Here is a 26,450-nt window from a genome sequence, read left to right on the forward strand (position 1 = left end):
CGATGAAACCACTCTCTCTGTGGATTGTTGTGTCTGTTAAGTTCGGGCTAGGTGGCCCGGTCAGATCTTGCGACTTTGCTGCTGCTAGTCTGGGGAGAATTGGCGTCACTGGCATCTATCTTCTGGCCTTTATTGCACTCGGGCTCAGGCTCCTGGGCCGCTTTGTGCGAGGTTGAGCTTGTAGTCAGAAATAGCGTGTGCTTGCGCGTCTGCGGCTGCGGCGAAGGGTTGGTTACATCGATCGCCCCCTGAGGTTGTATGGGCTGGATAGCCGCCATTGATGACGACGACTAGAAAGACTAGCTAAGCCTATTCCATTTATTATTAGAGTTGGGCGTCTATTGCGGCTGTGGTAGCACTAATCTGCTGCTGAATTTTAGCAAGTTCAACAGCACGTTCCTTTCCAACGTGTTGACCCTGTCCTGCACAGCGTTGATCTCATCTCCCTGCGTTTTACGAGGCCAGTTGGCGCTACCCTGAAGCCGTTGGTAGTTTTTTTCATGTCGATCAATAGTCTCTTTATGCTCATTTATGATTGTGTCCATGGCAAGAGACGGACGCTCTCAGTTTCACACTCCAGAAAGATAACGGCGAGTACTTTTTTTTTTTAAGTGTGAGAATGCAAAATGATGTTCTGTATGTACGCGCTACATGAACGCTTATACATGTATACTAATAGTAGGTACTGTGCCACCCCCATACACACAACTCCCCCTGACGCCTCGCAAAGTCCAACCTCTATCGAACCCAGCAAACCAACACCCCCCCTGGTAAAATGCACCGAGCCCGCTCCCATGCCTCTCCACCATTTTATCCCGTCTTGGTCCTCCCCGGTGCCCAGCTCATCCTCTTCCCGAGTGACGGCTTAGGTGGCGCCTCTTCATTCTCTTCCTCCCCCGTCTCCGACTCTTCTTCTTGCGCCCCGCTGTTCTCGCGATGGCTCATCCGGTATGCGAGAGCACCGATCTTGTCTCGCAGCCCCGATGCGCCACTCTTCCTCCTATCTTTCCCTTCCATGCTACTGTGGCTCGTCATCGGTCGGTCCCCGCTCCCAGTCCCCGTCCGTTTAAAGCGCTGAGGGGAGCTCCCCAGCACATGGCTGGATCCAGGCCTCAATAGGTCAATACCCAGCCCGCTGTTGCTCCCACGTCTGCCTTCCACCGGTGTTGGTGGCGTCATGGTGAGGTATGTCGGCATAGGGAGACCGGTGGTGTTTTGGCTAGACTTGTAAGACCTCCCGCTGGCGATGCTGCTACTCCGACTTGCCGGGCGCGGCGCGGGGATGCTGCTATGCGTGCTTCCTCTCAGAGACCGAGGGGGGGAGCGTGAGAAATCAACCGGCGAGTGCCCATACAAGCTGGACGAGTCATCGCTATCATGGACGCTCCCTGCATAGTTTTGGGATCCGGCCGATGAGGCAGATGCGATCAGCACAGAGCTGTTGGCCAGCTCTCTGAGCCTGTTGCGCTGCTCAGCGTTTGGCCTGTGCTTCGAAAACTTGTTGCCAATGATCGCACCAGTGTGCGATAGCAGTGCCCGGATGACGGCTTTCTTGAAAGCCATGGCTAGGTCCACGTTGGACCACGTCTTGTTTTGCCACTCGATGACAGGCATCCGGAACACAAAGTCATGCACGTCTTCAAAGTTACGCTGATCCCGGCCCTTGTAGCTGAGGCAGAGTACCACCGACTGCATCCGGATGTATGAGAAGGTCATGTAGTTGCTGGCCCGCGATATCATCTTAGTGAGATCGTCCGATGCCTGATTGTCCTCCCCTGTGCTCTTGTTTCGAAGGCCGAAGCGCTTCTTGCCCTCGGCACCTCCCGAGTCGCGCGAGTCCTTTGACATTCCCGTCGAGGATCGTCCAATATTGCCAGGTTTTGGCTGAGTCAGAGCTTTGAGCGAGTCAAACGATGACTTCTTAGTCACCGATTTGGTTGCGGCTGCCCGGAAGAGACGGAATCCATGGGGATTGTCGCCGGTGTTGACGGTAAGGTTTTTCCTCGGGTTGCGCTCTGGAGTGTTAGAGGTCAGCGTTGGACGAAGGCGTAGTTCTAGCGATCCTGCGCGGGTCGAGAAGCTTGACGACTCCTTATCTGGAGATGGCGTATCGAGCCGGGTGATTGAACTGTTGATCGACTCGTCATCATCCCCATCTGGTTCGGCTAGACTCTGCTTGAGGAGGAAATGTGAATCGCCCTTGGCGTCGTCCTTCTTGTCGTCACTCTCTAGACCCGGGAATATGTACTCCATCAACCGTTTGCCGACTTCATACTCTAGCTGGATCCTCATGGGGAACAGGTCCACCTCAAAGCGGTCCATAACCGTGATTCCGGCAATGGCTTCTAGCATGTACCAATACACGCGAATCATGTCGCGGCTCCCCCTTTCGACTTGAGGGATCTTCTCGGGGTCATGATAAAGACCAATGATCTCTGGGTACGTGGCATCAGGCAATAGATTGAGGCCGAGAACCTTGCCAACGCGAATAAGATTCATGTGTGAGCCGTCAGAGTTGTCGGTTCGGTCGTATATCAAATTCTTGAGTTGAAGCTCGACAAGGGGATCGTTGGAGTCTTGCACAAGATGCCACACAATGTCGCGGACCAGGATGTTCCACTTGAGCAATGCGTTGCTGTCAACATTGACTTCATACTTGCGCTGCGACGTCGTGATGGCCTTCATTACGAAGAACAGTTCGTCTTCGCAGGAAGCCAGATCCCGTTCGAGGGACAGACGGTCCGCCCACCCCCTCTGGTCCAGGTATTTGGAATAGAGCTGGAAGTGCGTCTTGATCTCTTCCATCTGTCTAATGCGCTCCTGAAGCCTCTCAATCTTCTCGGGCGCACCGGTGAGGTCGCTAAAGTCGGAGGCTAGCATAATCTTCTCCAGGCGCTCGTTTCGTGTTTTCTCGAGCGGCTCGCTGTACATGAGTAGATCTAGCACAATCACGTACATGGCGTAGTACTGTGATGAATTGCATAGTGCGCGGACTTGCGGAAACTCGACCCAGAGGTTGTCCATCCGGGTTTCGCTGACTTCCGACGAGGCCTCAGCCGTGTCTTCGAGATTGACCTCGGCGCTGTATTTGAGGCGCAGTGTGTTGTGCTTGTCGTATCGTAATAGAGCTGATGTCTTTTGTACAACACGCTTGAACCCGAATGGGGCGACCTGGAAGTCGAACATGATCTCCATCGGCACCCACGGTGGCCACGACGATCCGTTAACTGTGCCGTAACGACTGCCTGCATACATAGATACCAGGTGCGTCATGAACCATTTGTGGTGAGTGACGAAGAATTGGGTGCTATCCATGTTAACGAGGAAGCGGCGCTGGACCAAGCCGCTGACGCTGTCAGAGATGCGCTGCTTGTCCATGATCTCCATAACCTTCAGCTCCATGCCCTTGGCAGTGACAAGAACGACGTTCTTCTTGTTCTTCTCGCTCTGCAGTTGAATTTGCGGAGCGATCAGCCGGACGTGGTAGCTGCTTTGAGGGCTGAACTCGTCCGAAATGCCACTTGTGAGATCCTCAATTCCCTTGAGGCCAGTCCCGTCGCCTTGAGTGCTAAAGCTCGCGCTGTGATGTCTTTGGCCGTCGCCTAGAATATCCCTGATACGGTCATCAATGTCCACCTGGTTGGCATTCTCCGGTGATGCAGTGGTCGGCGTGGCAGATGGGGCTCCACCAACAGGCGCTGTTTGAGATCTCGCTGGCTTCCCAAACTTAGCCCTGTTTTGTTCCTCAACAATGTCTAGGATGAACTTCACGGCTGGCCGTGATAGATAGTATATGAAGCCACGTCGTTGGCTGTTCTGGTGGATGTAGCGGAGGACGATGTTTCGCAACACATTGTTCCACTTGAGCTGCATGTTGTGGAGGATGAAGCGATTATTGAACTCGCTCTCAAATTCAGCCGTCGCCGGGATGTTGAGCGTCTCGCCCTGGGTACCGATCGAACCCTTAGATGACGCATTGTCATGGTCTTTCCGGTCAACATGAGAGTGAGGGGATTTAGAGTAGACCTGTTGTAACATCTCCTCCAAAAAATCCTTTTTGCCCTCAAGCACAGAGGTATGTTTCCGCAGGGCCTCAAAGTCATGCACAATCTCATGGTCTTTGGAGTCGCACTGGATCACCTTGAGCTCTGCCTCGCCCACTTCGCGGGCATGTCTTGCCATCTGATGACGGAGTTGTTCAAGACGCTCTTCGATAAGCTTTATCTGCACCTTCTTGGGATCGTCATCATTGGTCATGAGGCAGAAGTTGGTTGGCTCATTTCCGAACGGACTAGTCCGAGAGGGATCGCCAGCAATGGTACCCCCTATGTCCGTTTGGCGGAAATAGCTAAGTCGAGGAGCGAAACCCAGCGGTAGAATCTTGGTATGGGGGTGAGGCTCCGTCGGCAGAATCCAGTCAAGTTCCACAAAGTCGTCCATGTCGATCCAGCTGTAGTCATTATCGGGTATGTGGAAGCGGGAGAGGTCTGGCTTCTCATCTTGGTCCGCGACCAATGTCGAGAGGTTTCCCCTTTTGATAGCCTCAGTTGTCGTGCCCCCTAGACTGGCCGATACGGCTCGGAGGTCTGCATTAGCCAAGTCGAGCTGAGCAGCGTGAATCTTGATCCCGGAAGTCCTGCTTTGCGCATTCTTGCCCTTTCCGAGGGTGTTGAACTCCTCTCGCCTTTGGTGCAGATCGAGCATGAAGCTGTCCAGGCGAACCTTGAGACCAGTAGCAGAAACAGCATTTTCCGAATAGTCCTCAACGTCCTTGTGCTTATAGATATGGCTGAGGAACAGTGGCGCGAGTAATATACTGTACTTGACGGTCGCTAGATGCCGTCCAAACTTCTTGCTGTTCTTCTCACGGCCAGGGAACAGGGTGCCTTGGCGGATGGGGAGAGACATTGGTTGACTGAACAGACCCCACCAGGTGAAGAAGTGTGTGAAAAATCTTGGAGTCAAGTGGACAGCATTATAGCTGGTAGAGCTTTTTACATCCTCGGACATCCAATTGCGGTCCTCGGGGGCGCGCACTGCAGTGGATAGGTGAATGTGCCTGCTCCTGAAGCCGCGCATGGCATCGTAGGGCAGGTCGCCATCGGGCTTTGCATACTTAGGGTTCTTAAGGATGACTTCGTAGTGAGGCTTGAAGTCGAAGTTGCGTTTCCCGTTCTCGATGGCTGCCTCGAACGTCAATCCCGCCATCCACTGGACCTTGCCGGATAGTTTCATGACCACCTTCTTAAAGGTAGCGCCTGAGTTGAGGGCGTCATTTGGGAGCCATGACCCTTCAGTCTGCTCTCGCCGCAGAACTTCACGGACCTGATGCGTAAAATCCGGGATAGCTAGGACATACTCGCCGCTGTCCACAGTCATGAACCGCTTGGGGTCGTCTTCGGTATTGATGTTCCACCTGACATCGTTGCGCCAGCACATCAAGAAGCCGGCGCCGTTCCCGGTGATTTGGTAAGGATCGCGTGTGCCCTTGAGAGCCAAGTGCATGTCTCCATCGCCTCTCCATGCCACATGGATATGAGAGTGGAAAACGAGACGTAACTTGTCCCAGAACCCAACCCTCTCAGAGGGATCTAGTTGGGGCTTGGTGAACGACTCCACGACCATCATCATGTCCTGGATAGCTGGTTGGTAGGAGGGGCCCCATGTTATTCGAGTCGGTAGCGCAGTGTTGATGTCCATATACACGTTCGAGTACGACTTGACTGGGCCGATGGTACGTCGGACCTCGATCGCGAAGCCGCCTCCATTCGATGTCCCAGTATCGCCACCCTTCGGTGGAACGACATTTACCCTCACTCGCCGAGTTGATTCTGGTCCTCGGAATTCTTCCGCTAGGACAAAATTGGTCTTAAGAGAGACCGCCTGCATCTTTGCCGACTGCCCGCCCTTCATAGTTGGGATGTGTAACAGGGGAAGAGGATAGTCGCGCAAGGACACGCGAGCTTCGTCCATTTCAATGGCGACGTGCATCGGTATCAACAAGCCGTACTTCATATCTCGTGGCATTCCCTTGCCGACCTTGTGAAGAAAGTCGGGTAGCTCGCTGAGCGGGAATGTCGGTTTGTCAATGATGAAGTGCAGATCAGAGACTATGACAGACATGAGTGCAGGGCGCTGAGGCACTTCGAGGATGTTCTCCTGCTCGGTAATCTCGTCAGGGGTATAGTCCGGCGCCCAGAAAGACGATCGAAGCTCCTTCATGCAGGCCTGGGCCAATTTGCACTCCCTATCAATCCGCTTTTTCCAGGTTTGAGCGTTGAACATGTCAAGATGGCTGCGTGCTTCCGCTTCCGATACCCTGGCGTACCCATTAATGCCCAGTGTTTCCGACTCGGGGTCGTACCTCGGAATCCTGTCGCGGTCGGGGCCAGGACCACTGCCCGCCGGCGATATGAAGTCCAGACTGCGGCTTCTGAACCATGATCCTGAAGAGTGATCACTGCGACCTCGGTGGTAAGCGGAGCGAGACCTAACCCTGCTACTCCCATTTCTCGATTCCTCGTTGCGAACCTTCTTCATCTTTTGCCGAAAGGCGTCCTCCCGTGCAAGACGCTGCATTTGTTCAACGCGGCCAGTCCGATAGATCATCCCCAGCTTCCATTCAAACGCGCCGTCCTCCAGCTCAAACATGAACTTGCGGGTTCTGATTGAAACCTTGGGCACTTCCTTGGGACCCTCTGGGTGTTTTTCGAGGATATACTCATTCGTGCCAGTCTTGAAGCGATGATGCAACTGCTGGATCGCTTTGAAAACGTTGACGAAGTTGTCAGTGATCCGGTTCAGAACAACCTCGTGAGGAACACCGAATCGCATGGCCTCGCTGTTGATATCCACCATGCTCTCTTCCACGAAACTACCCGATGCCGTCTTGCGCTTGGACTTTCGCAAGTCCACCCTAATCTGTTTGATGCTGATCATCCTTGCCCAAACCTGTTGCATTCGAGGCGGCTCAACGTAGAGACGGACTAATTTGGATTCTAGGTACGGTTTGGACCATCGATGTTGGCCGGCCTCGAGCCCATAGATGTGTAACATAATCGGTGGGTCATGTGGCATTGCTGCTTTGACTTGGACGAGTGATGCCTTGATGTTAACCGTGACAAGCTCCTCGGGAACAGTCGAGAGCCTCTCCTCGCCTCGGAATGGACCTGGCGTCACTGGAGGAGCGAGACTGGTGGTCTTTGTGGTGGTCTCTTGTTGCCGGGTTCGGGGAGCATCACGGCCAGTCTTCATGAAGGCTTTGCGGAATGTCATGATTGCGACCCCTATAGAGTAGTGGCGGTAAAGGGAGTATTGGGCCGTGATGCTTCGAATGTGTGACTGGATGTGGAACATTGGGCCGTGGTTATCGCTCATGGCCGAGAATGCCAGCTCCAGGCGAGGAATGTTCAAGAACGGTTCCAACTCAAGTGTTTCCATGCTCTCGATAATCTGAGCTTCGATACCACGAGAATGGATCACGAGCCTGCGCCCGTCGCCATGGTGCTGTGGTTTCCTCCTAGTTCGTGGTGACCTCGGCGACGGCGTCAAGTCTGAGTCGGACTGGGTAAGCGACCGGCTATGAGTTCTCGTTCTTGGCATTCGCTGTGGTATACCATCATTCTTTTCGGGCTTGTGCTCCCTATACTCCCCAGATAGTGCGTCCAGATGCAGACATACGCCCCGCGTATCATCGGATATATCCTCGTCGATGCCTCCAACCTCCACATTGACATCCGTAGCCTCCATCTGGAAACGTGACAGCCAACGTGGTGCCGAGCGCAGAAAGTTCTGTCGTCTTGTCGCCTTGGATGAAGTACGTTTTTCTGGCTCAACTTCAATACGGAGCTCTTTCACAATTTGCCGGAGGCCGTCAATAATCTCTGGTCGAACCATGCTGATATAAAAGGACCGAATATTGCCGGAACAGTCGACGGTGACATCCGGGCTGGCGGATAGGTGGAGCTTCATATCGAAAGAGTCGGTCGTGATAAGATTAAATCGCTCGCGTTCGTTAGTCTGATAGTACAGGTGATGAGACTGAAGCCTCATAGCTCCTGTGAGAGCATAGTGCGAATCCTCAACGGGCGAATGGGAGGACTCTACATCAACAGAGATGGAGGAGATGGAAGAAATGATGAGGTCAAAGTCATCGGGATCCTCCGTCTTCTGTAGTGGTGATAGCTTGATGCGTATGACCGGTTCGTGCATTGACAACTTGATGATAGCTTTAGGGAGTAGACGAGGAATGAGTGCGCGGCGCTTGTCCTTTTGCGCCCTGGGAGCTTTCGGCCTCGGCTTAAGGAGAGCAATAAGTAGGGGAAGATGGCGGGGATTGAGATCAACGGACGGCGATGTGATGACCGAATTCTCAAAGAGAATGTTGGCATTCTTGTCCTCCGCAGTCCCATCTAGCGAGAGCTCCACCGTCTTGGACGGAAGCGTTGTCCTCACGGTGGTGGTCGCCATAGGAACATAGATCAATCGCTCATGCTTCCCTTGGCCGTCGTCAAGCCCCACGGATATTGATAGCGCTGCGGCTAGGGCCTCATGAGCAATGTCTTTCGCGGGGAAGTACATGCGATGAGCGGGAGATCTGGGGTCCAGGCGGTGAAGATCAACGCCCACCTCCTTCATCGCAGCGTTGAGCTGAATTGGCGCTGCGCCAGGCTTCACAGCGTCGACCTTCTTGGAGACACTGAAGAAGCTGACAGCGAACTGGACCTCCTTAATCCCTCGCAAGATGGAACTGAAAAATTCCTTGGAGCCAGACACAGTCTGCACGAGATGCTCATTGGTGCTCCTAGGTTCATCGACCTCTTGGATAACATCGCCGACAAAAGTATCGATGGGCTCGTCCACGAACGGGGGCTCGGGTTTCCTGCGGCAGGATTGATACCGCTTCACACAAAGATGCAAGTCATCGAAGGGCACATGTACCCTGCCGAGCTTGAGGGCGACCGTAGAGTCACCCAGACCCTCCTTCGATGCGTAGAGGTAGCCATGGACGTTGAGGACACCATGGTCGAGTACATCCAGCGACTCCTTGCCGTCAGCCGTGAACAACACGCTGCGCACTGTAAGGATCCATTCGGCCTGGCGTTCTTGTTTCTTCGCCTCAGATCTCCGGAAGAGAAAACGGGCGCGGTCGACTCTCGTACGTCGCGTATCCACGGCCATGGTGAAGCTGCCGACCTGGATACGCCCGACATCGACCACATTAATGGTCGAGTTGGTAGCGACAACATCCACCATGCGCAGCCATTTGACCTTGGTATGCAACTTCTTGATTCTTTCCTTGATTTCTGTCAGACTCCTCCAGGTCTGGCTCTGCGTGCCAGCGCTCTGTGCACGAGAATTTGTCTTCCGAGACGGTCTTGGCTTTTCTCGACTGCCGTCATTGCCGTCGGCCCTGCTGTCATCCGTGTCGGGATCGGTCGTCTTTTGCCCCTCCAACTGGCGGATATCCACCGTCACCACCAGCTCATCCAGGACAATACTCAGCCATGTCGGCTGAGCAAAGGTTGGTCGGTGGACAGAGAAGCCCAAGCCCCTGATCTCGAAGCGACATCCATCTCGGGGCGTGTAGGCGAGTCGTCGCAGTGACAGGTAACCGATTCGCTGGATAGATATGCCGGTGACAATTCGGAGAAGGGCAAAGAAGACGAAGGATGACAGGTATACGAGGACTATGAGGCCGAAAACAAAGGTCGGGTTAAGCAAAGCCATGATTTCCAGGCCTGGGGGAGCGGCCGGGACCAGCTGGGGGGCTGCCAGTCGTCGCGTCAGCCGTAGGACATTAAACAAAAGACAGGAAGAGGGCAGGCAGACATTTTGTGGACACAGTAGCTTCTCATGATCCCAGGTTATTCAAATCGGCGTGTCAGGGGCGTACCACGGAAGTCATGAGGAGGCTGTCGCTTAATAATTTCTTCCGTCTAGGGGGGTCTCCTCAGCAGCACCCAACGCGGTCCCCTCTGCACTGACTTCTGGCGCCCAAGCTGCTTGTATCCCTATCCTTAGATGGGTGCGTATCGTTTAGTTCGCGAGTCGCTCGTTGGCCGCGTCGGTTGAGCCAGTCGAGCAGTCAGAGTCGGCTGGTGTTCCAGCTTCAAATCGAGTAGCGAAGACTGCCCCAGCCGGTCTTATGTGACGTCAAAGACTCCGGATTTACGGCTCGCAATCGGGGGGGAAGGACGACAAAAGGCACCAATAAAACAGATAAGTACAAGGTGCAGAAATGATAGACAGGAGGCACGAAGCCTTTGACGACGGGTGCAGGCCCCGGATGTGACGGGTCGCGATTAGAGGTGGCGAGCTCCGGGGTCGAGTGGTTGCCAGACTGGGCCCATCGGTCGAGGTTTGGCCGTTTTTGGGGGGTCCAGCTTCTCAGAATCCCAAGCTCTTGGTGGGCGCGCGGGCGTGCCGCTCCGTGTGGTACGTACCCCACGCGTTATCTGCGGTGGTGCCAGCCTGCCACTGCTACTCTCCCTGCGTATCAAATTCAACGCCGCTCCCGTCGACACCTCATTAAACCATCAACGGCAGGCCAGCAAGGCGTTGGGTCGTCGACAGTGGAGCTCCACTGCCAACAACTGCAAGCAGCGAACCTGTCTTGTTGCAATATTACATAGTACTGGTATACGAACAATGTGCGTCAGTCTCACCAAATACTGGCCTTGGCACCCCCAGAATCGCCCTGTAAGCACGGGGTTTCAATTCAGCTGCTTCGGTCATTAGGGTTCCCTCATCGTCAGTAACCCTTAGGTGGCTACTAGTTGCACTCACTAAGTGGCTGTGAAAATTACGATAACTGATTCGATGGTCCCCAGATTCAAGCTGGGGGCTCGTTGCTTCTTCAAGCCCCAGATCAACGGCGAGACACTGTTCCTCGAACAACCTGTCAAAATACGTACCAAAGGTACGTATAATATTGACGAGTAAAGATACCCACCCAAATGCTACCAACAGTTGACCACCTCCGAGCTTACTAACTGCCAGATTCCTCAATTGAGAATATGTACATACATATGTACGGATAGCACGTCTATCTTCAGCGGAGCCAAACCTCTAACAATCAGCAAGACACCGTCTACGAGTACGCGTACTGAAGCATCCAAGGGTGACGTTTGTGTCACATCGATTTCTCTGGTTCAAAAACTGAGGCATGTGTGCAGGAGTGATTCGATGATGGCTGGCCACGGGCTGCGCACCCCCACCACCGACCACCTATTACTAGGTAGAATCCGGGACGTCATTCGACCATTGAAGTTGCCCACAGTGTGCAAGATGATACCTTGTACTCCGTAAATTATGCTCTAATCAAATACATTTGTTTCTTGAAATAATATTCTTGTCTCAATTCATATTGTTCTTACAGCGTAGTCGTACATACACTATACAGGGAGTACTTACTACCTACTAGTAGTAGTAAGATTTGAACCGCCGAGACGACCCGGTCACGATCGCCATCCAGAACGACCGGGCTAGGAATTCCGCATCTCAAAATCTACCGACTCCAACTCTCCAACCAGATATCATGAAGTGAGATTGGGATTTTCTCATTTTATAGACTGGATTGGCGGCCGCCCCTCATCGGCGTTCCCCTGACTTGCTTTGAGTTGAGCAATCCGGTCGTCAATCAGTGCAATGTCTGCCTCGACTCGCAGAATCTTCTCTCCCATCATATCCACGTACTCTTCGTTTGTGAGCTTCTTGAGGGGACTCCATTTCGACCCGAACCAGCTATCGTCTGCGTCTTCATCTTTGGCCCGGCCTTGCCGGCTTGCAAAGTGGTTCACAATGAGCTGTCCTCCAACCGCCGCAACTCCACAGAACATCAACGACGGGCCCATCCTCTTTGTTCCTAGAAATGTTTTAGCACCTAAGTCTCCTTTGGATCCATAAGCTGTACTCACGCCCTACGCTGATACCCAACACAGCGCCGGTTGGTACACTGGCAATCGCGCTGGCTTGGACCTTATTGAAGGGCGTCATCTTCTCTTCCCCCCCAAATGCACGCACTACCATCTGCCGAGAAACTAATACTCGTCAGCAAGACCATATAAAGGGAAGCGCTGTATCAATAGACATACACCAGTATGTTGTTCCTAGTACAGCCCACTGGGCTCCAGTCATGATGCCACTTTTAGCAGGGCTGGCGTCTTGGAGAATCGCAGCTCCAACTCCCGTGAATGCACCCGCGCCGCCTGATTCTAGGTTAGAGTTTATCCTTGCAGTGATACCGGATGATCATACCACACCAAGCTCCAAATTTGAGGGGAGGCACGATTAGATCAACGACTTCGGGTGGCATCAGGCCCCGGCGCCTGCGCTGTGGCGTCGCCTCTGACGGGGGAGGCTCCGTTATCACCGACATAATCGACACGGGGACTCCAAGTGTTATACAAAGCAGTAAATTAAGAAAAGGGAAAATATTACATGTCGTGGAACGAAGAAACGACAGAGTTACCCGGCAATAAGGAGTGATGAGGGTTGGTGATGGATGGCTGGAGTCAAAAGCGTTCATGTCAGTGCAAGGCTTGGGCTGGATTTGAAGAGTGGGTCATTGTGAACGCCTCCCCGCCCAATCATGGATCGGCAACCACGGCAACCAGGCGCAGTTGCCCCAGCCGAAGAAAAGGGACCCGAGTGGCGCTAAACCTTAACAGGACTAGTACCTCCACAGGCCTCGCCCATGAAAATTGAGGCAACCCTCATGGCCGCTGCCTTCCATTGTGTTTTTTTCCTACGCCGAGCAAAATATATCTCTCGACCACCCCCCAGCAAAGCCAACACTTTCGGGGTCTCGCGCGCATCACCACCTTCCTCGGAGATTTGTGTCATTCCGGAACTATTCGGCTGACACTACTATCCCCGCCTTTCCCGCAAACGACCGACCGTCAACCTCCGACTTCTTCGATTCAACTTGCAGAGGAGCCGAGCTCGCCTCTGTCTTTATCTCTCTACGCGCATCGGTCGTTGAATCGTTGCGCGTGATCGCTAAACCGCAATCATGGGTGAGTCAAGTGTTGGACAATACAATTACGTTGCATCTATCGCTAACCATGCCATCGCACAGCTCCCAAGAAGAAGGAACAGCAGAAAATGTCCCTGGGGGACTTTCTGACTGATTCCGGTACGTCCCTACACTTATTTCGCCGCGCAATCCGGGCAGCCCCCCGCGCGGGCACTTTTTCGACAGGGATACTGACTTGGTCCAGGTTTTGGTGGAGGTTCTTGGGCTGATGAAGTTGAGGAGACCTATGGTAAGAGGAATCCATTCCCCGCATAGCTACTGTGACCCCTGCTGACTTGATATGTAGTGACTGGTATGCGACAACCTTTCTATCTGAAGATGGAATGCATATACTGACTTTTCAAAGGCACTCAGCCGCTGCCCGCGAGCGACCGCCTTCGTCCTTCTGGTAGCTCTGCGTGGGCTGACCGAGGTAAGGAACACACTAAACCATGAGCACGCACCGGGCTGACTTAGTTTGCTTCACCACAGGATATTCCATTCGTGAGACTAGCAACGCCCCTCAGACGCTCCCGGATAAGCCGCCGTACACTGCCCATCTCGGAAATCTCTCTTATGATGCCACCGTCGAGACGGTGACTGAGTTCTTTGAGGGCTGCGATGTCGCCAGCGTCCGCATCATCGAGGACCGGGAGCTCCAGCGCCCCAAGGGATTCGGTTATGTTGAGTTCTCCAACGTCGAAGGACTTAAGAAGGCTCTTACCCTGGATGCCGAGTCCTTCCAGGGCCGCATGATCAAGATCAAGATCGCTGATCCTCGTATGGATAACCCCACCCCGCTCAATATGATGGCGTGCTGACATACTTTATAGCTCGGGGCGGTGACAGTGGCCGAGGTGACTTCATTCGTGACATGGGTGACTGGACCCGAAAGGGCCCTCTGGAGCCTGCTGCTCCTCGTGGTCCCCCTCGCGGAGCCTCCGAATTTGGCGAGCGTCGCGTCCCTCGCGACCCCGCTGCTGAGGGCCGGCCTGCCCGTGATCTGAACTGGGAGCGCCGTGGACCCTTGGCCCCTCTCCCCCAGGAGGAAGTACGACCCAGCTCCCGTGATGGAAGCCAGCAGCGCCCTGGTCCCGAAGGCCTTGGAGAGCGTGGTGGATCCCACCGTGGCGAGCTCCGCCAGTCCCCCGCTACATGGGGTGAGGGGCGCTCTGAGGGATCCCGACCCCCTCGCCGAGAGTACGCTGAGCGTCCCGAGAAGCCCGAGCGGGCCCCCACCGCCGCTGAGAAGGACATGCAATGGCGCGAGCGCATGCGCCCTGCTGCTGAGCAGGCCTCCCCTAGCCAGGAGGGTAGCCTCCCTGCGTCCCCCGTTGCCGCCCCGGCCGTGCCCGCTGGGCCCCCTAGCCGTCCTCGCCTAAACCTCCAGAAGCGGACTGTTTCTGAGGCGGCTGATGGTGCTTCCCCCACCGTGGGATCAGACTCTAAGGCCAGCCCCTTCGGAGCCGCGCGTCCTATCGATACCGCGACCCGTGAAAAGCAGGTTGAGGAGAAGCGGCAGCAGGTTCTCCGCGAGAAGCGCGAGGCCGATGAGAAGGCCAAGGAAGAGCGCCGTTTGGCGAAGGAAGCCGCTGCCAAGGCCGAGACTGAGGCTGCGGAGAAGGAGGCTGAGGCTGAGGCTGCCGCTGAAACCGAGGAGCCTAAGCCGGAGGCTGCCCAGGCCGAGACTGAGGAGGCTGCCGAGAAGCAGCCCAATGGTGGAGCCACTTCAGAGCAAAAGGTACCGATCCGCTCTCGCGAGCCGCGGGATGCCTCTGCCAACCCCAAGCCGAGAGGCTTTGATGCCGGCAACTGGCGATCTGCGCCTCGTGGAGGCGCTGGACCCCGTGGTGGTCGTGGTGGTGGCGCTCCCCGCGGTGCTCGCCAGGACTCCCGCCAGCCTCGAGCAAACGGCCCTCCCAGCCAGGAGCAGGGGGCGCCCGCGACCTCCGAGCCTGGAACCCCTACTCAGGATGAGGATGGGTGGACTACTGTGCCCAAGAAGGGGCGCCAGGGAAGGCCGTTGGCATCTTAGAGGGAGCTGTACATTTAGCCCTGTTTTCCCGTTCGGTTTCCACAACTAAAGACGCCGTCGCAAGATACGACTGTGGAATGATACCTTGAACCTCCAGCAGCCGCGTCTTCGACACATATTTCCATCGTGGCATCCGATGGAAGAGAGGGGAAGAAAAACGTTGCCTTCGGATCCTATGTCTACGCCTTTTGACGTTGGGAGTTCGGGATCTCACTTTAGAACGGGATTGCGTCACACACATGCGCCCACTCCGACTCTCCTCTTATTTTTTTTCGGCTGCTCTCTTCTGCTATTGATCAGCTCCTATGTCTTGCTGTTCTTACGCGGTGGAATTCAGTTTCCCACCTTGGCGTTCACCCATGCACGAAAGAATACGGCGCGAACGGAAGGGGGGCGGGGTTTATGGGAGGAGGGTGGAGGAATGAAAAGGGGGAGGGGTTAAAACGCGAAGATGATGATTTCAATGTTGTTTTTTTTGGGATGATGAAAGATCTACTACCTCCGCGTTGATGACCTCGCAGTTCTGAAAGATTTCTGACGACTTCCTATTGGTATTTGCTTCCGGAAAGATTTCCCATGGGGCAGAAGGAGGCAATTGTGTTTGCTTTACATGTTGCTTTATTTGATAGGAATAACGAAACCATGTTACTAAGAGTTCATCCACTCCTTGTGTGTGATGTGTCTGCCACCCATGTTGAACCTGAGCGGAGAAAATCTTTGACACGAGTCATGGGCTTTTCCAAGTCAAGATGTGGTCAGCATCCTTATAACCTCCATCTCACGTTCCGCCAGGCACGACAGTGATGAATTACCGCAATTTATATGAAATGCTTATACCCAGACTCATCCAATACTTAGGTCCGCATCATGATGATTTGTATACAAAACAGCCCGACCAACACCACCAACACCACCAACGCCAGCAACAGCCGACATAGATATATATAGGTATTTACAAGAATCATGCAGGTAGCCAGCCCCTAAGATAAATCATCATGACCGCTTGGCTCCCATCTCCTCCATCCCATAATCATCGACAAAATCGTCACCGGTCCCCGCAAGCGACCTGCTAACCCAGACTCCCACGGCCGTCACGCCCGCACCCACGAGGAACCAGCCCTCGAACCACCCGTCCGCAAAGGCCGGACTCATCAGCGGTGCGCCCCTGACCAGGGCCCCGCTGACCGTGTTGCTCACCTCGCCGGGCAGGTGGCTGCGCAGCAGCAGCGTGGACGAGATGACGTAGGTGGCCGCGACCTGGCCGGCGGCGAGGGCGACGCTGGCCTGGGCGTGGCGGTGCAGGAAAGGGGGTGCCCAGCGCGAGAAGAGGTGCGCCGTCTGGACGACGCTGTTGGCGCTGAGGATGAGCATGACGCCGCTGAGGGCGAAGCTGATGGTACGGGCCCAGGCCAGCTGGTCGAGCTTGGGGTCCCAGTGGCGGGCGAGGAGGCCGAGGAAACGGTTGATGGGGTCGCTGCTGGAGAAGCTGCTAGAGGAGGGCGAGGAAAGGCGGCGGAGAGTGGTGAGCATGGTAGCAAGGATGCGGTAGACGCAGTAGCAGCTGAAGATGTAGGACGGCACCAGAAGAAGCCTGCCGATGGGTGTCGACGCCCGTGCTGCAGCGTCACGGTGGCCCTTGATGAGCGATAGGTTCGACGACAAGTTCGCCTCCATAGTCTCTAGGCCGGTAATTTCCACCCTTAGGGCGCGCATCTCAGCCTCATCTCCCGATATGCCGCGGATGGACCCCATCATCTTGCCCATAAATCCGCTATTCGAGGCGCCTTGCGACGGCTCGGATGACTTTCTCTCCAGCATCTGAAGTCGGTGACGTTTCGTCACGAGCATCTCGTTAGTGGCGTCCAGCCCGGCCTGCTTCCGGTTGACATCCGCCTCCGTAACCGGGCGTCTCCTGCGCGCCGACGCATCACCAAAGGTGTACCACGGCGACGACACTGACGCGAACCCAGCCAGCAGCGCCATCAGGGATATCCCCACCACACCGACTCTCTCCAGGCACGCCCGGAGAAGCGTCTCGCCCAACCCATCCTCGCCTTGTTTCCCTCTGCTGCTGCTCATCGTCCTCGCCGCCACTCCCGCCGGCACGGCCCTCCCCACACACCAAAAGACAAACACCCACACGCCAAACAGGGCCATCTGGATTCCCCATGCCACCCTCGGCGCCTTCCCCCGTGCGCTGCGCTGGAAGTTCCACCCCGCTGCCGTGACCAGCGAACGGCATTCCATCCACGGCACCACCACCACCACCATGAGCAGCAGCAGACGAACCGTCCACCACAGACCCAGTCCCCTCGCGCGTGGATCCACCACGCCCAGTATCTCAGCGAGTATCAGCGCGCCCAGCGTGGCCGCCAGGCCTATCGTCACACCAAACACGGCCGCCGCGAGCCTCCTGCCCGAGCTCTTGGCGCCGTGCTCAGCGTGGGCCTGGCGCAGGGCCTCGGGGGCGTGGTGCGGCAGGACATGGCCCTCGCCGTCGCGGGCGTCGTTGTGTGTGCGGCTGAGGCGCGGGAAGAGTTGTCTCGTGGCGAGGATGTGGGCGAGGACGAGGATGCCGGCAAAGGGCACGAGGGAGACGAGGACGGAGGCTGTGATGGCGTTGGGATCCGGGGCCGTGCAGCCTTCGTCCGGGCTGCTGCTGCACCCTGAGAAGGGCCACATTGGTCGAACTATTCTGTGGTAATTTTGTATAGGTACTTTTCTTTGTCGGGGATGGCGTCGTTGCGCGGTCGTCGTCGTTGTCGTGAGTAGACGCGATGGGCTGAGACGAGTTGTCGTCTAACGTAGCCACAGCAGCTTCAATCGAGTAGACATGAACGTATCTCGTGGGCTTGAAAACATCGAATGCGCGCTAGCAGACGTCGTAGGTATCGGGAACGAGCGTTCGGGGAAATTTCGTCAAGAATTCGTCAGTGCAAAAGTCTTTGGAAGAATGCGGCATCCATCGTATCCTAAGCCAGGATGATGCGAGGATGGATCTACGGATGGCTACGCACGCACCTGCCTGAACGTGCTGAGTTGACCTCCAATCTGTTTGCAGATTTACAGCGAGTCCCACAGCGCTGAGGCCCCTGCGGTGGAGAACCTGGCCCGGGCTCCCGGTTGCTGCCATTGGTCACTTGGTGACGGGACTGTCGAGAGACTTCTCTCTAGCGGGTGCTACCCCTGGCTAAAATTGTATGATCTCCAGATAAGGCATCGGCCATGCTGCCGTACTTTGGCTGGACGAGCAGTCGGCAAAAAGAGCGAGACACGAAACAACTCCTAGCACTCTTACAGATGCCCACCGTACCTATACACAGTAATACCTGGGTATATGGATGCTGATATACTCCGTACCTTATAGATAGAATACAAATATGTTACAATTAGTAGTCAAAAATTATACAAATAAATACGTATGGAGACATATGGGGGTATAAGTACGTATACGTATGGCATAAAATACACGCGAATGTATATACGAATACGTACATCCGTACGAATATGTGCATTGTGATAATGGTGTCTCGGGTTTTTGCTATCCGCTTGCTGGGCTAGTACAGATACGAACATAGATCCTAGGCATCTAAGGTTTTGCTATAGGTTTACGGAATACGGGATAGATCTAATAAAATTAAGGTGATCAGAGTTCATTGCTTGTTCGGTATCTATGTTTGAAAAAAAAAAAAAAAAAAAAAAAAAAAAAAACTGCTGGCCGGATGTCATACAAGAAGTGCAATGCACTCCATCAACACACGCTTTGCGAATGCATTGCCCGGTATCGATGAACCTCCAGCGCATGAGCGCGCGCAACAGACCTTATCTTGCCCGTATTCTTTCCTTCTCGCTGTGCGTCGTTCGATCCCGAAATTATCGACTAATCAGGATCGTGTTGTTTTCTTGCAAGTAAAGTGTGATATCGATGACATGGTCGTGGCCTTCTTCTCCAACGCCAGAGCTAGCGTAAAACGCAGCATCCCGAGTGCCTTCTGACTCGCCATCGCCGCTCTGGCCCGTGACGACACTGCTCTCCCCGGCCTCCTCCCGCAAATGTGGTCGATTTTGTATTATTCGAGCAGCCCTCTTCTGGAATCTCCGAGAGCCAGTTTCCTGCAACTCTCAACGATAACAAGCCAGTCGCCGGCGTACAAAGAGGATCGCCCAATTTATACTTCACCAGCTGGTTGATAAGGTAAAAAGAATGCCATGCTCCTCCATAGGCTCTATACTTGATTTTCCATTTCCCGGTCCGGAAAGATCAAATCAAGACGCTCAAATATTTTCTTTCGCCACCTGCAAAACCCCTTGCCATGTACCTCTCTAGCCTCGCGGCTGAAGCACACCGACAAACACAAACACATGACCAAAAGGTCAAAGATAATATCCAACATGTCCCTGCAGTCAGAGCTGCTCCCAAATAGACAGCTAATGAAAACTCAACTTGGTCTGCTCCTCGGGGTATCCATGAGTATTGGCGGCTCGCAGCAACTCTAGTTCCGTGTTCGCAACAGTGGTCGCGCCAAGGACGTAATCAGGTTCCTCGCCAGCCGCGTTTACATCGTCAGCTCTGGTTTTGTCTCCAACAGCCACCTCAGAGGGCTGTGCCTCCGAAGTGCTGATCGAGGCATCCTTCGCAAAAAGTGTATTTGGATAGGGACGGCTGGAGAAGCAATAGGGAAAGAGGGAGGTCCAACAGCAAGATCCCAGAGACAATTTGCAACCTGTCAGAGGAAACCTACAACAGGCCAGCAGCTGTTGTCTTCTTCGATATGTTTCAGGTGTTCTCGCAAAGGCATGCGTCTCGGCTTCTTCCGCAAAAGTTATTCCTGGGGGGGTCCAGGGAAATGGTTGGGTTTGCTCTTGAGCTACCTAGACCAGTTATAGGGCCCAGGGGTTCAGATTGTCGGCGCTGATCCTCGGTGTTGCTCGGTACTTCTAGACCACGAGTTGGCGGGTCCTTCGCGACACTCGTATTCTGCATGCTCTACGATGCAGGCTTGTCATTCGCCTCATCATCTGACTCCTCGTCAGAATCCACCTTATTTCCGAGCGCGGCAGCCTCCCCGACTTCCATCTCGTGCAGCCGCTCCATCTGGTGCTGATCTAGAGCCTGCTTTCCCGACACGACCTCAAACTCAGCCTCGCCCTCCTCTTCTTCGGAGTCGCTGCTCTCGCTACCAGCGCTCAGTGGTGGAGCAAGGTTCCGCGCCTCTTCCGCGGGTGCCTCGTCGGTAGTCTGAACAGCAGCAATGGTGGGCGACCGAGATGCTCGTAGATGGCTTTGGGCGAGGGGCTTGATTGTCGGGTCGAAAGCCGCAGGAAGACCCAGGACCTTGGCAACCTGATGGGCCTCCTCGTCTGGGGAAATCTGAACCTCAAGTTCATACGAGCTGCTAGCAGCACTGTCGGCTTCGTGCTTTCCGTGCGTGGCAGAAAGCATGCCGGCATAAGTCTGCCGGTTTGAGTCGGCGGCACGCTTTTCCTTCTTCTTAATGCGCTTTTCAGTCGGGCGCACGACGACGACGGGTACCGGAGAATACTGAAGGCAGTACTTAGAAAAGGAATTGCGGGTATTGACTAGGCCTTGGATGCCACCGAGTGAGCGGCCCCGGGTGCCAACAATAAGCATCGCGGGCTGATGCATCTGAATCTGTGTGCGCGCCGTCAGCTTCGTCATCTTGTGATCAGTCGAGGGACAGGAGCTTATTGGTAGCATACCAGCTTTTGAAATGTTCCGTGAAGCTTACCCACGGCGTACTCCAGGACAAAGCTCAAGGCGCGATTGGCGCCATTCTTCTGCAAAATGCTTCGCATGATAGATTTCGCCTCCTCCTGGTATTGCTTGTCGGCGACACGGAGCCCGCCTTCAATGACGCGCACGCAGACAATCTCGTCGCCGTCATCCACGAGCTCGTCCAGCAGCCACTGCAGCGCATAATCGGAGTAGGCATGCTCATCGACTCCCACCATGAAAGTGCGCGATCTGCGCCCAGCGCGGTAACCCTTGTGCTTGACCGTGAGAGTCAGGGATGGGGTGTTGTGCTTGGTCGCTTCGCCGATGGGTACATTGTCAAATGCGACTCGGTTCTGGAACCTGTTATTGGGATGGGCGATTAGCGGTGCCATTGCGCCGAGAGGTGTTACTGGGTAGAAAGATCAACAATGCTAGGCGACGAAGTATACAGACTCCAGGAGAAAGAGGTTGGGGACAAGAAGAGGGAGTACGGAATGCTGAGTCTGGCGGGGGGGGTTTGGAGAAACTGGGGTGGAGGGGACGGGAGGAGCTGGTGGGTAGAGGCGGGTTGAAGGATGTGGAACGAAGTACGTTTGCGCCTCGCAGGCACGCCAGTTAAGCTCGAGCGCTTGCGCGAATTCGGTAGGCTGCGATTGTGGCTGTGATGGGATGCCTCTCAGAACCCAACCAGAACCAAGCTAAGAGCAATAAAATTGGCCATGTGAGATGTCAAAATTGCCCTGCGCCCACGAGGTCACCCCATCCTCGCAGGTGGAATAGGCCAGACCAGGCCACAAGTCGGCAGTGCAGCCCAGGGCCCAGGCTGTAGAACGCGTGGCGGGGTAATAATACACAATGAGGATGGTGATGGCAGTGGGGCCTTTGGCTGCGTTAGGAGGGGATGGCATGGTGGATAACTGGGGAATCTGGCTGAAGACGGCCGTCGGATCTCCAAGCCGTCAACAACCAACGCGACTACATCGATCGTGAGGCCGCCAGGGCACAATGATCGCAGGCCCAAACCTGTGGGACGAGGCCGCTCTGCTCTGCTTGCTTCGGCGCAGCATCTGGAATTCTCCATGGCGAATTCAGGGACCCGCGTGAGATGGCGTGACACGGGGCCGCCGTCATCACCCAAGGTCATATTGAACGAGACCACCACTCAGCTGCCGTCAACACTTGCTCACTCTTAAGCCAGTCCCGCCGTCTTCGAGACCCCGTAATCGCCGTCCGAGGAATCCCACAGTCGCAGCTCATAGTTACAAAAATCAAGAGAGGGTAGGGGTGCAAGACAAGAAAACTTCAGAGGCTTACCTGATGGGCCTTGGTGAGGCGTTTCGAAGCCGTCCACCATTAATGCGCTTCTCTTTGCCCTGGGGAAGCAAAGGGTTCCGCGGCAACTGAATGGACACGGACTTCTTCCTTTTACCCTCGCTTTTCTGTTCGAGCACCTCGACCTCGTTGTTGGGTTTGGTGCCGGCCTCCTTTCCCGTCCCTAAGGCCGTGTCGACAAAGTTGGATGACTTGCAGTCGGAAGAGTCGATACTATCGATGGTCTTCGCGCTTGTAGTCGATCCTCCGGCCTCGTTAGGAAAGTATTCGTTGGTCGCTGGGTTCGACGGGTTGGGAACAATCGTTTTTGGCGAAACGTCCTGACCAGGGCTGACAACAGGCTGCGGCTTCTCCATGTTTCAGTCTGATTCCCTCGAGTGTGGCAAGCGTGGCTCCGATGTCGAATGATGCTGTATTAGACAGCCTCCCTGGCAGGGAGAGATCACCAACGAGGAGACGGTGGGGTAAGGTTCGGTCGTGATGCGTGTCTGAGGAGGGTGGTATGGTATATAAAATATTGGTTATTGTCGGATGGGTATCGGTACTTAGGCAGAAAGAAGGCGGAGCAGTGTTGTATGGCCCGCAGACATGGGAGAGGTTGAGGGAGAAGTCGAGGGAGAGGCCGAGGGAAGGAGGATATGCCGATAAGGGTCCAGCAGGCGAGGTTGGGCTTTGCAGTGCTCAGCGATGTCGGCAAGATGTCGCAATATGTTGTCTTCGTTGCAGCAGGAGCAACCCAGACTAGGGTCGATATCGGAGTGATCAAAAGATACGCGGTAAATCAGAGGTCTTCGGAGGCAGGGAAGCTGGTCATGTGCCTTGATCGAGCTGGTCCTTGAAATGTCGAGGGGATCAAAGAAGGGCTTCTTATCACGCACAAGACAAGATGTTGTAAGCGGTTGGAAGGAGCTGCCGTCTGGCTTTTTCAGACCAGCTGCAAGCAAGAACACCCCGGCTGGAAGGAGCGCAGATGCAGATGCAGGCAAACCGCTTGCTCGGTGAGCAAGAAGATAGAGGGCGGCAAGCACAACTGGCAGGGTCAGGCCAGGATAAGCCAAGAGGCAGACCACGAGGTGGGCAGAGTTGAGGCGATTCGCTGTCGCGACGGTTGTGGCTGTTTCCGTGGGCATCAGCGGTTCAGGGCTCTAGTAATAATAATAGAAGCTTCACCCGTCATGGATGTGACCTTGTCGCCATCGCACGGCAGATGCAAGTGCAGGGATGTAAGGGCCAGACTCGGGAGACTTACTCGTACGGGCAAACTGTACGCGCGCAAGAGATGGCCGGTGGTGAAAAGTTTAACAGCCGAGAGAGGCGAGAAAAGTTGGCATTAAGAGCCGAGAGGATGACGAAGTGGTGGAGGCGGAGGATGGAAGCTTGATGGAGCTGCCGGTGCGGCGGTGATGAGGGTCGCATCCACCTTCTTGGCCGTCCGTGCTCTATTAATGTACTATGCATGTATTACTCTATCCTGGATCACGGTGCCAAACTGGAGGGGCCTCCAACTGAAAGACGGACGGGCTGCCTCATCCTGTGTTCCCATCCAAATCATCCGCGTCTGGAGTGCAGCGAACCTGTCACATGCCGGCACCGGCGCCATGCGACAGACGGGCTGGGCTTGCGGACATGGACTGGACATGCCAAGCTCGAGCATGGAGTCCTAGTCGTCTCAGCCGCTGCCAAGAGTGGAGGCCGTGATGCCAAGCAGCGCCAGGACAGATGCTGATGGAGGCGGCCTGTTAGATCAGAGGGCCGTCACAGCGGTTGCCATGTACGAAGTGAAAGTACCTGCAACTAACGTACGGATTAACAAGGTTAACTGTTAGAGTTACGACTGGGCGCCGATCTCTTCTGTACATAGCAGCACCACCACTACGACCCGCGCAGGCCACGATGGCAGTAACAGCACTCTCCCTATCGGTCTACCCGATGGACAATATCCAATTTCACTAAGTCCCGGAATGCATCGACGAGCCAGCTCGCCGCTCGCGCGCAATTTAATGCTGGTTCCCATAGGACACTGACAGCAAGGTCACCTGCCAGCAGACGGCCTGTTGGCCCCTCTGGCTCGAGCGGGGATCTGGAGGCTCTAGAGCGGCCTCCGCCGTCCAGGGTCCAGATCTAGACGCGGATACCCTAGACATCGATTCTACGTACCATCGTATTCGTACACAGTAGCATCTCCCTAAGTCAAACGGTCGAATACCCAAAGGGACGAGAGTCAAGGCCTCAAGGGGCAACGGTTGAGCCGACGATCCACCCAGCTGAGCGAGTCCAAGACACCAAGACTCAGCCAGCCGCTCTGGTGTTGGGACATCAGTGCTTGCTTGGGTGGTGGTGCCCTCACCGCATCAGCTTCTCCCCTGCACACTCGCCAGTGCTTACCCCGTACCTCTTACCATCAACCAAGCTGTCCACCACCCTCTCGTCAGAGTCATCACGCCGAGACATTTCCACGTCACCCTTTTACGAACGGTAGCATTCGGCATTCGGCACCGCGGGTGCACCCATGTCTCCGATTTGATGCCACAGACCTGAAGATCCATGTATGCGCAACGCCGTTCCGCGACAGCTTCCTGTGCGCGCTGCGACCTCACCTGCATCTGTCCGTGCACCAGGGGCCAATAGTCATACGGCTTTGCTATCAGATACCCTTTTGAGATATGGCCCTGATATCAATAGCCGAGATCTAGGGGCGACCATCTGTCCCCGCCACAGGTGATCTACCCCGTATGGCGGCTTCTCTCCCTATGATGGTATACGTAGCAATATGCGATTTGCGGATGACGAGTCTTGGATAAAGTGCTAAAGGGACTCCATATGGCAGGTGTCGGAATTTGTCTAGCAGACTAAGCAACATATGTTGCTTGGCAAGAACCTCACTTCAGTGTCAGTGCATTCAGCGAGGGCGAGCCAAAAGTTAACACTATATTGGTATCTCATCAGCAACTTCTCAGATTGTGGCACGGAGCTTTCTGGCCAGACTACACTGTACGTAATGTTGATTTAACTGATACTTGAATATCTTGAGTCAATTCACCGACTTAGTTATGGGCTCAATACAGGTGGACTTCTTCCTACATAGCAGAACGCCTATTAATACAGTATCACTAGTATCATATGTAGCGGCTACCAAAGAAAAAAGTACAGATGCCCGTGCAAAGTGAAAAAATAACAACTACTACCACACTTGGGAATGTATTGGGATTGCCAAGGCATTTTGGTCTACTTAAAGAGCTTTTCTAAGTTGGGTTCGCATTACTGGTGATGCTACGAAACCCACAGTAGACCTTCAAGGCCATCCGAACCGATCGGAGGCAACCGCTAATAAGGACGGTGCCTTTCATTTTCAGATTCTTTACTTGCAGCGGGCATTCTTCGCAACGTTCCCGGCATTCAAAGTTGCTACCAGAGATTCCTTATCCGTCTTCCGGGGCTTTTCCTTTTTCCGGGCCTCCTCCTTTTGCTTCCTTGTTTCTGGACGGTTCCGATGGGCAGAGGCGGTGGTATTTGATAGCGCTTGGTACTCCGCAGGACCGGGGAGTCTGACGTCTTGATTTGCAGAAAGTTCGTTAGCATTTATTCCTCTCGGATAGGTAGTGTGATATAGCCTCGGTGTGAAACTCGGCTAGCAACTATAGGTAAACATACTATTTGCCATTGTAGAGATGTTGTTATAGTGGCAATCCGTTATTCTTGGTAAAAGGTGTGTTGATATTCTAAAACTTGACGGGAAATAGTAAACTTCTTGTTTTCTTAGGTACAATCAGGTTTCTAACTTTTCGCCAACGGCGAGATGTCTAAAGCTATAAATACGGAGACCTCAAAGACGTGGGCTTTCAGCTGCCAGTGAAGCAGTCCCCTTGGCTCAACAAATTTCATGATCATTTCAGAGACATATAGCATGTTAAAAGCTCTTTGTTAAGATCATATATGTATATCTAGCAGTGACGCACGGCTATACGAATGCACATCCGTGATGCTTCATTTCAAGGGCCTAATACGGGGCCAGAACTTCAAAAATTCCGGGGTTAGACAGCTTGAGGCTACAATAATAAACTATGTTTATTCACTTATGTATGTTGGCAGCATTGGATCAAGTCCGTTTACCAGGCCAAACGGTCAGCAAAAAAACCGAGACACCATCAATATTATATAACTGAATCACAATTGCTCCAGCAGCGAACAAATGAGGGCTCACTTGCTTCTGACTCACTGGCTCCTAAACCAGGAGCTTAACCCTAACAACTATTCAATCCACCAGAGCAACCGAGCTCGGGTTTTATACCATGCCGACCTTCCATTGCCGAATTCTTACCTTCTGCTAT

The 26,450-nt window shown here is 54.3% G+C and overlaps 6 protein-coding genes across 6 annotated transcripts; 1 reads left to right on the top strand and 5 right to left on the bottom strand.

Annotated features, from left to right (window-relative positions):
* Window positions 1-810: 810 nt before the first annotated feature.
* Window positions 811-9,729, bottom strand: FMP27 (mitochondrial protein from FMP27-domain-containing protein; the record flags this gene model as incomplete). Its single annotated transcript, XM_083197272.1, has 1 exon — window positions 811-9,729. One exon carries the CDS (start codon window positions 9,727-9,729, stop codon window positions 811-813), a length of 8,919 nt encoding a protein of 2,972 aa, XP_083046740.1.
* A 1,832-nt stretch (window positions 9,730-11,561) lies between these two features.
* On the bottom strand, window positions 11,562-11,997 carry ACO1O0_007907 (uncharacterized protein; the record flags this gene model as incomplete). Its single annotated transcript, XM_083197273.1, has 2 exons — window positions 11,562-11,866; window positions 11,919-11,997. 2 exons carry the CDS (start codon window positions 11,995-11,997, stop codon window positions 11,562-11,564), a joined length of 384 nt encoding a protein of 127 aa, XP_083046741.1.
* A 1,018-nt stretch (window positions 11,998-13,015) lies between these two features.
* TIF3 (uncharacterized protein) lies at window positions 13,016-15,053 on the top strand (the record flags this gene model as incomplete). Its single annotated transcript, XM_083197274.1, has 7 exons — window positions 13,016-13,019; window positions 13,082-13,138; window positions 13,224-13,268; window positions 13,326-13,331; window positions 13,386-13,451; window positions 13,511-13,798; window positions 13,852-15,053. The coding sequence occupies 7 exons, from the start codon at window positions 13,016-13,018 to the stop codon at window positions 15,051-15,053; spliced, it is 1,668 nt and encodes a 555-aa protein (XP_083046742.1).
* A 993-nt stretch (window positions 15,054-16,046) lies between these two features.
* Window positions 16,047-17,735, bottom strand: ACO1O0_007909 (Abscisic acid G-protein coupled receptor-domain-containing protein; the record flags this gene model as incomplete). The annotated part of the gene is made up of 1 exon (XM_083197275.1): window positions 16,047-17,735. The coding sequence occupies one exon, from the start codon at window positions 17,733-17,735 to the stop codon at window positions 16,047-16,049; it is 1,689 nt and encodes a 562-aa protein (XP_083046743.1).
* A 2,305-nt stretch (window positions 17,736-20,040) lies between these two features.
* ACO1O0_007910 (universal stress protein) lies at window positions 20,041-21,553 on the bottom strand (the record flags this gene model as incomplete). The annotated part of the gene is made up of 3 exons (XM_083197276.1): window positions 20,041-20,706; window positions 20,775-21,150; window positions 21,549-21,553. The coding sequence occupies 3 exons, from the start codon at window positions 21,551-21,553 to the stop codon at window positions 20,041-20,043; spliced, it is 1,047 nt and encodes a 348-aa protein (XP_083046744.1).
* Window positions 21,554-22,100: 547 nt separating this feature from the next.
* On the bottom strand, window positions 22,101-22,478 carry ACO1O0_007911 (uncharacterized protein; the record flags this gene model as incomplete). The annotated part of the gene is made up of 1 exon (XM_083197277.1): window positions 22,101-22,478. One exon carries the CDS (start codon window positions 22,476-22,478, stop codon window positions 22,101-22,103), a length of 378 nt encoding a protein of 125 aa, XP_083046745.1.
* Between the last annotated feature and the right edge of the window lie 3,972 nt (window positions 22,479-26,450).

The sequence above is a fragment of the Amphichorda felina genome (genome assembly GCF_050947745.1).
Source record: "Amphichorda felina strain 45539 chromosome Unknown scaffold_8, whole genome shotgun sequence".
In the NCBI taxonomy this organism is placed as follows: domain Eukaryota; kingdom Fungi; phylum Ascomycota; class Sordariomycetes; order Hypocreales; family Bionectriaceae; genus Amphichorda; species Amphichorda felina.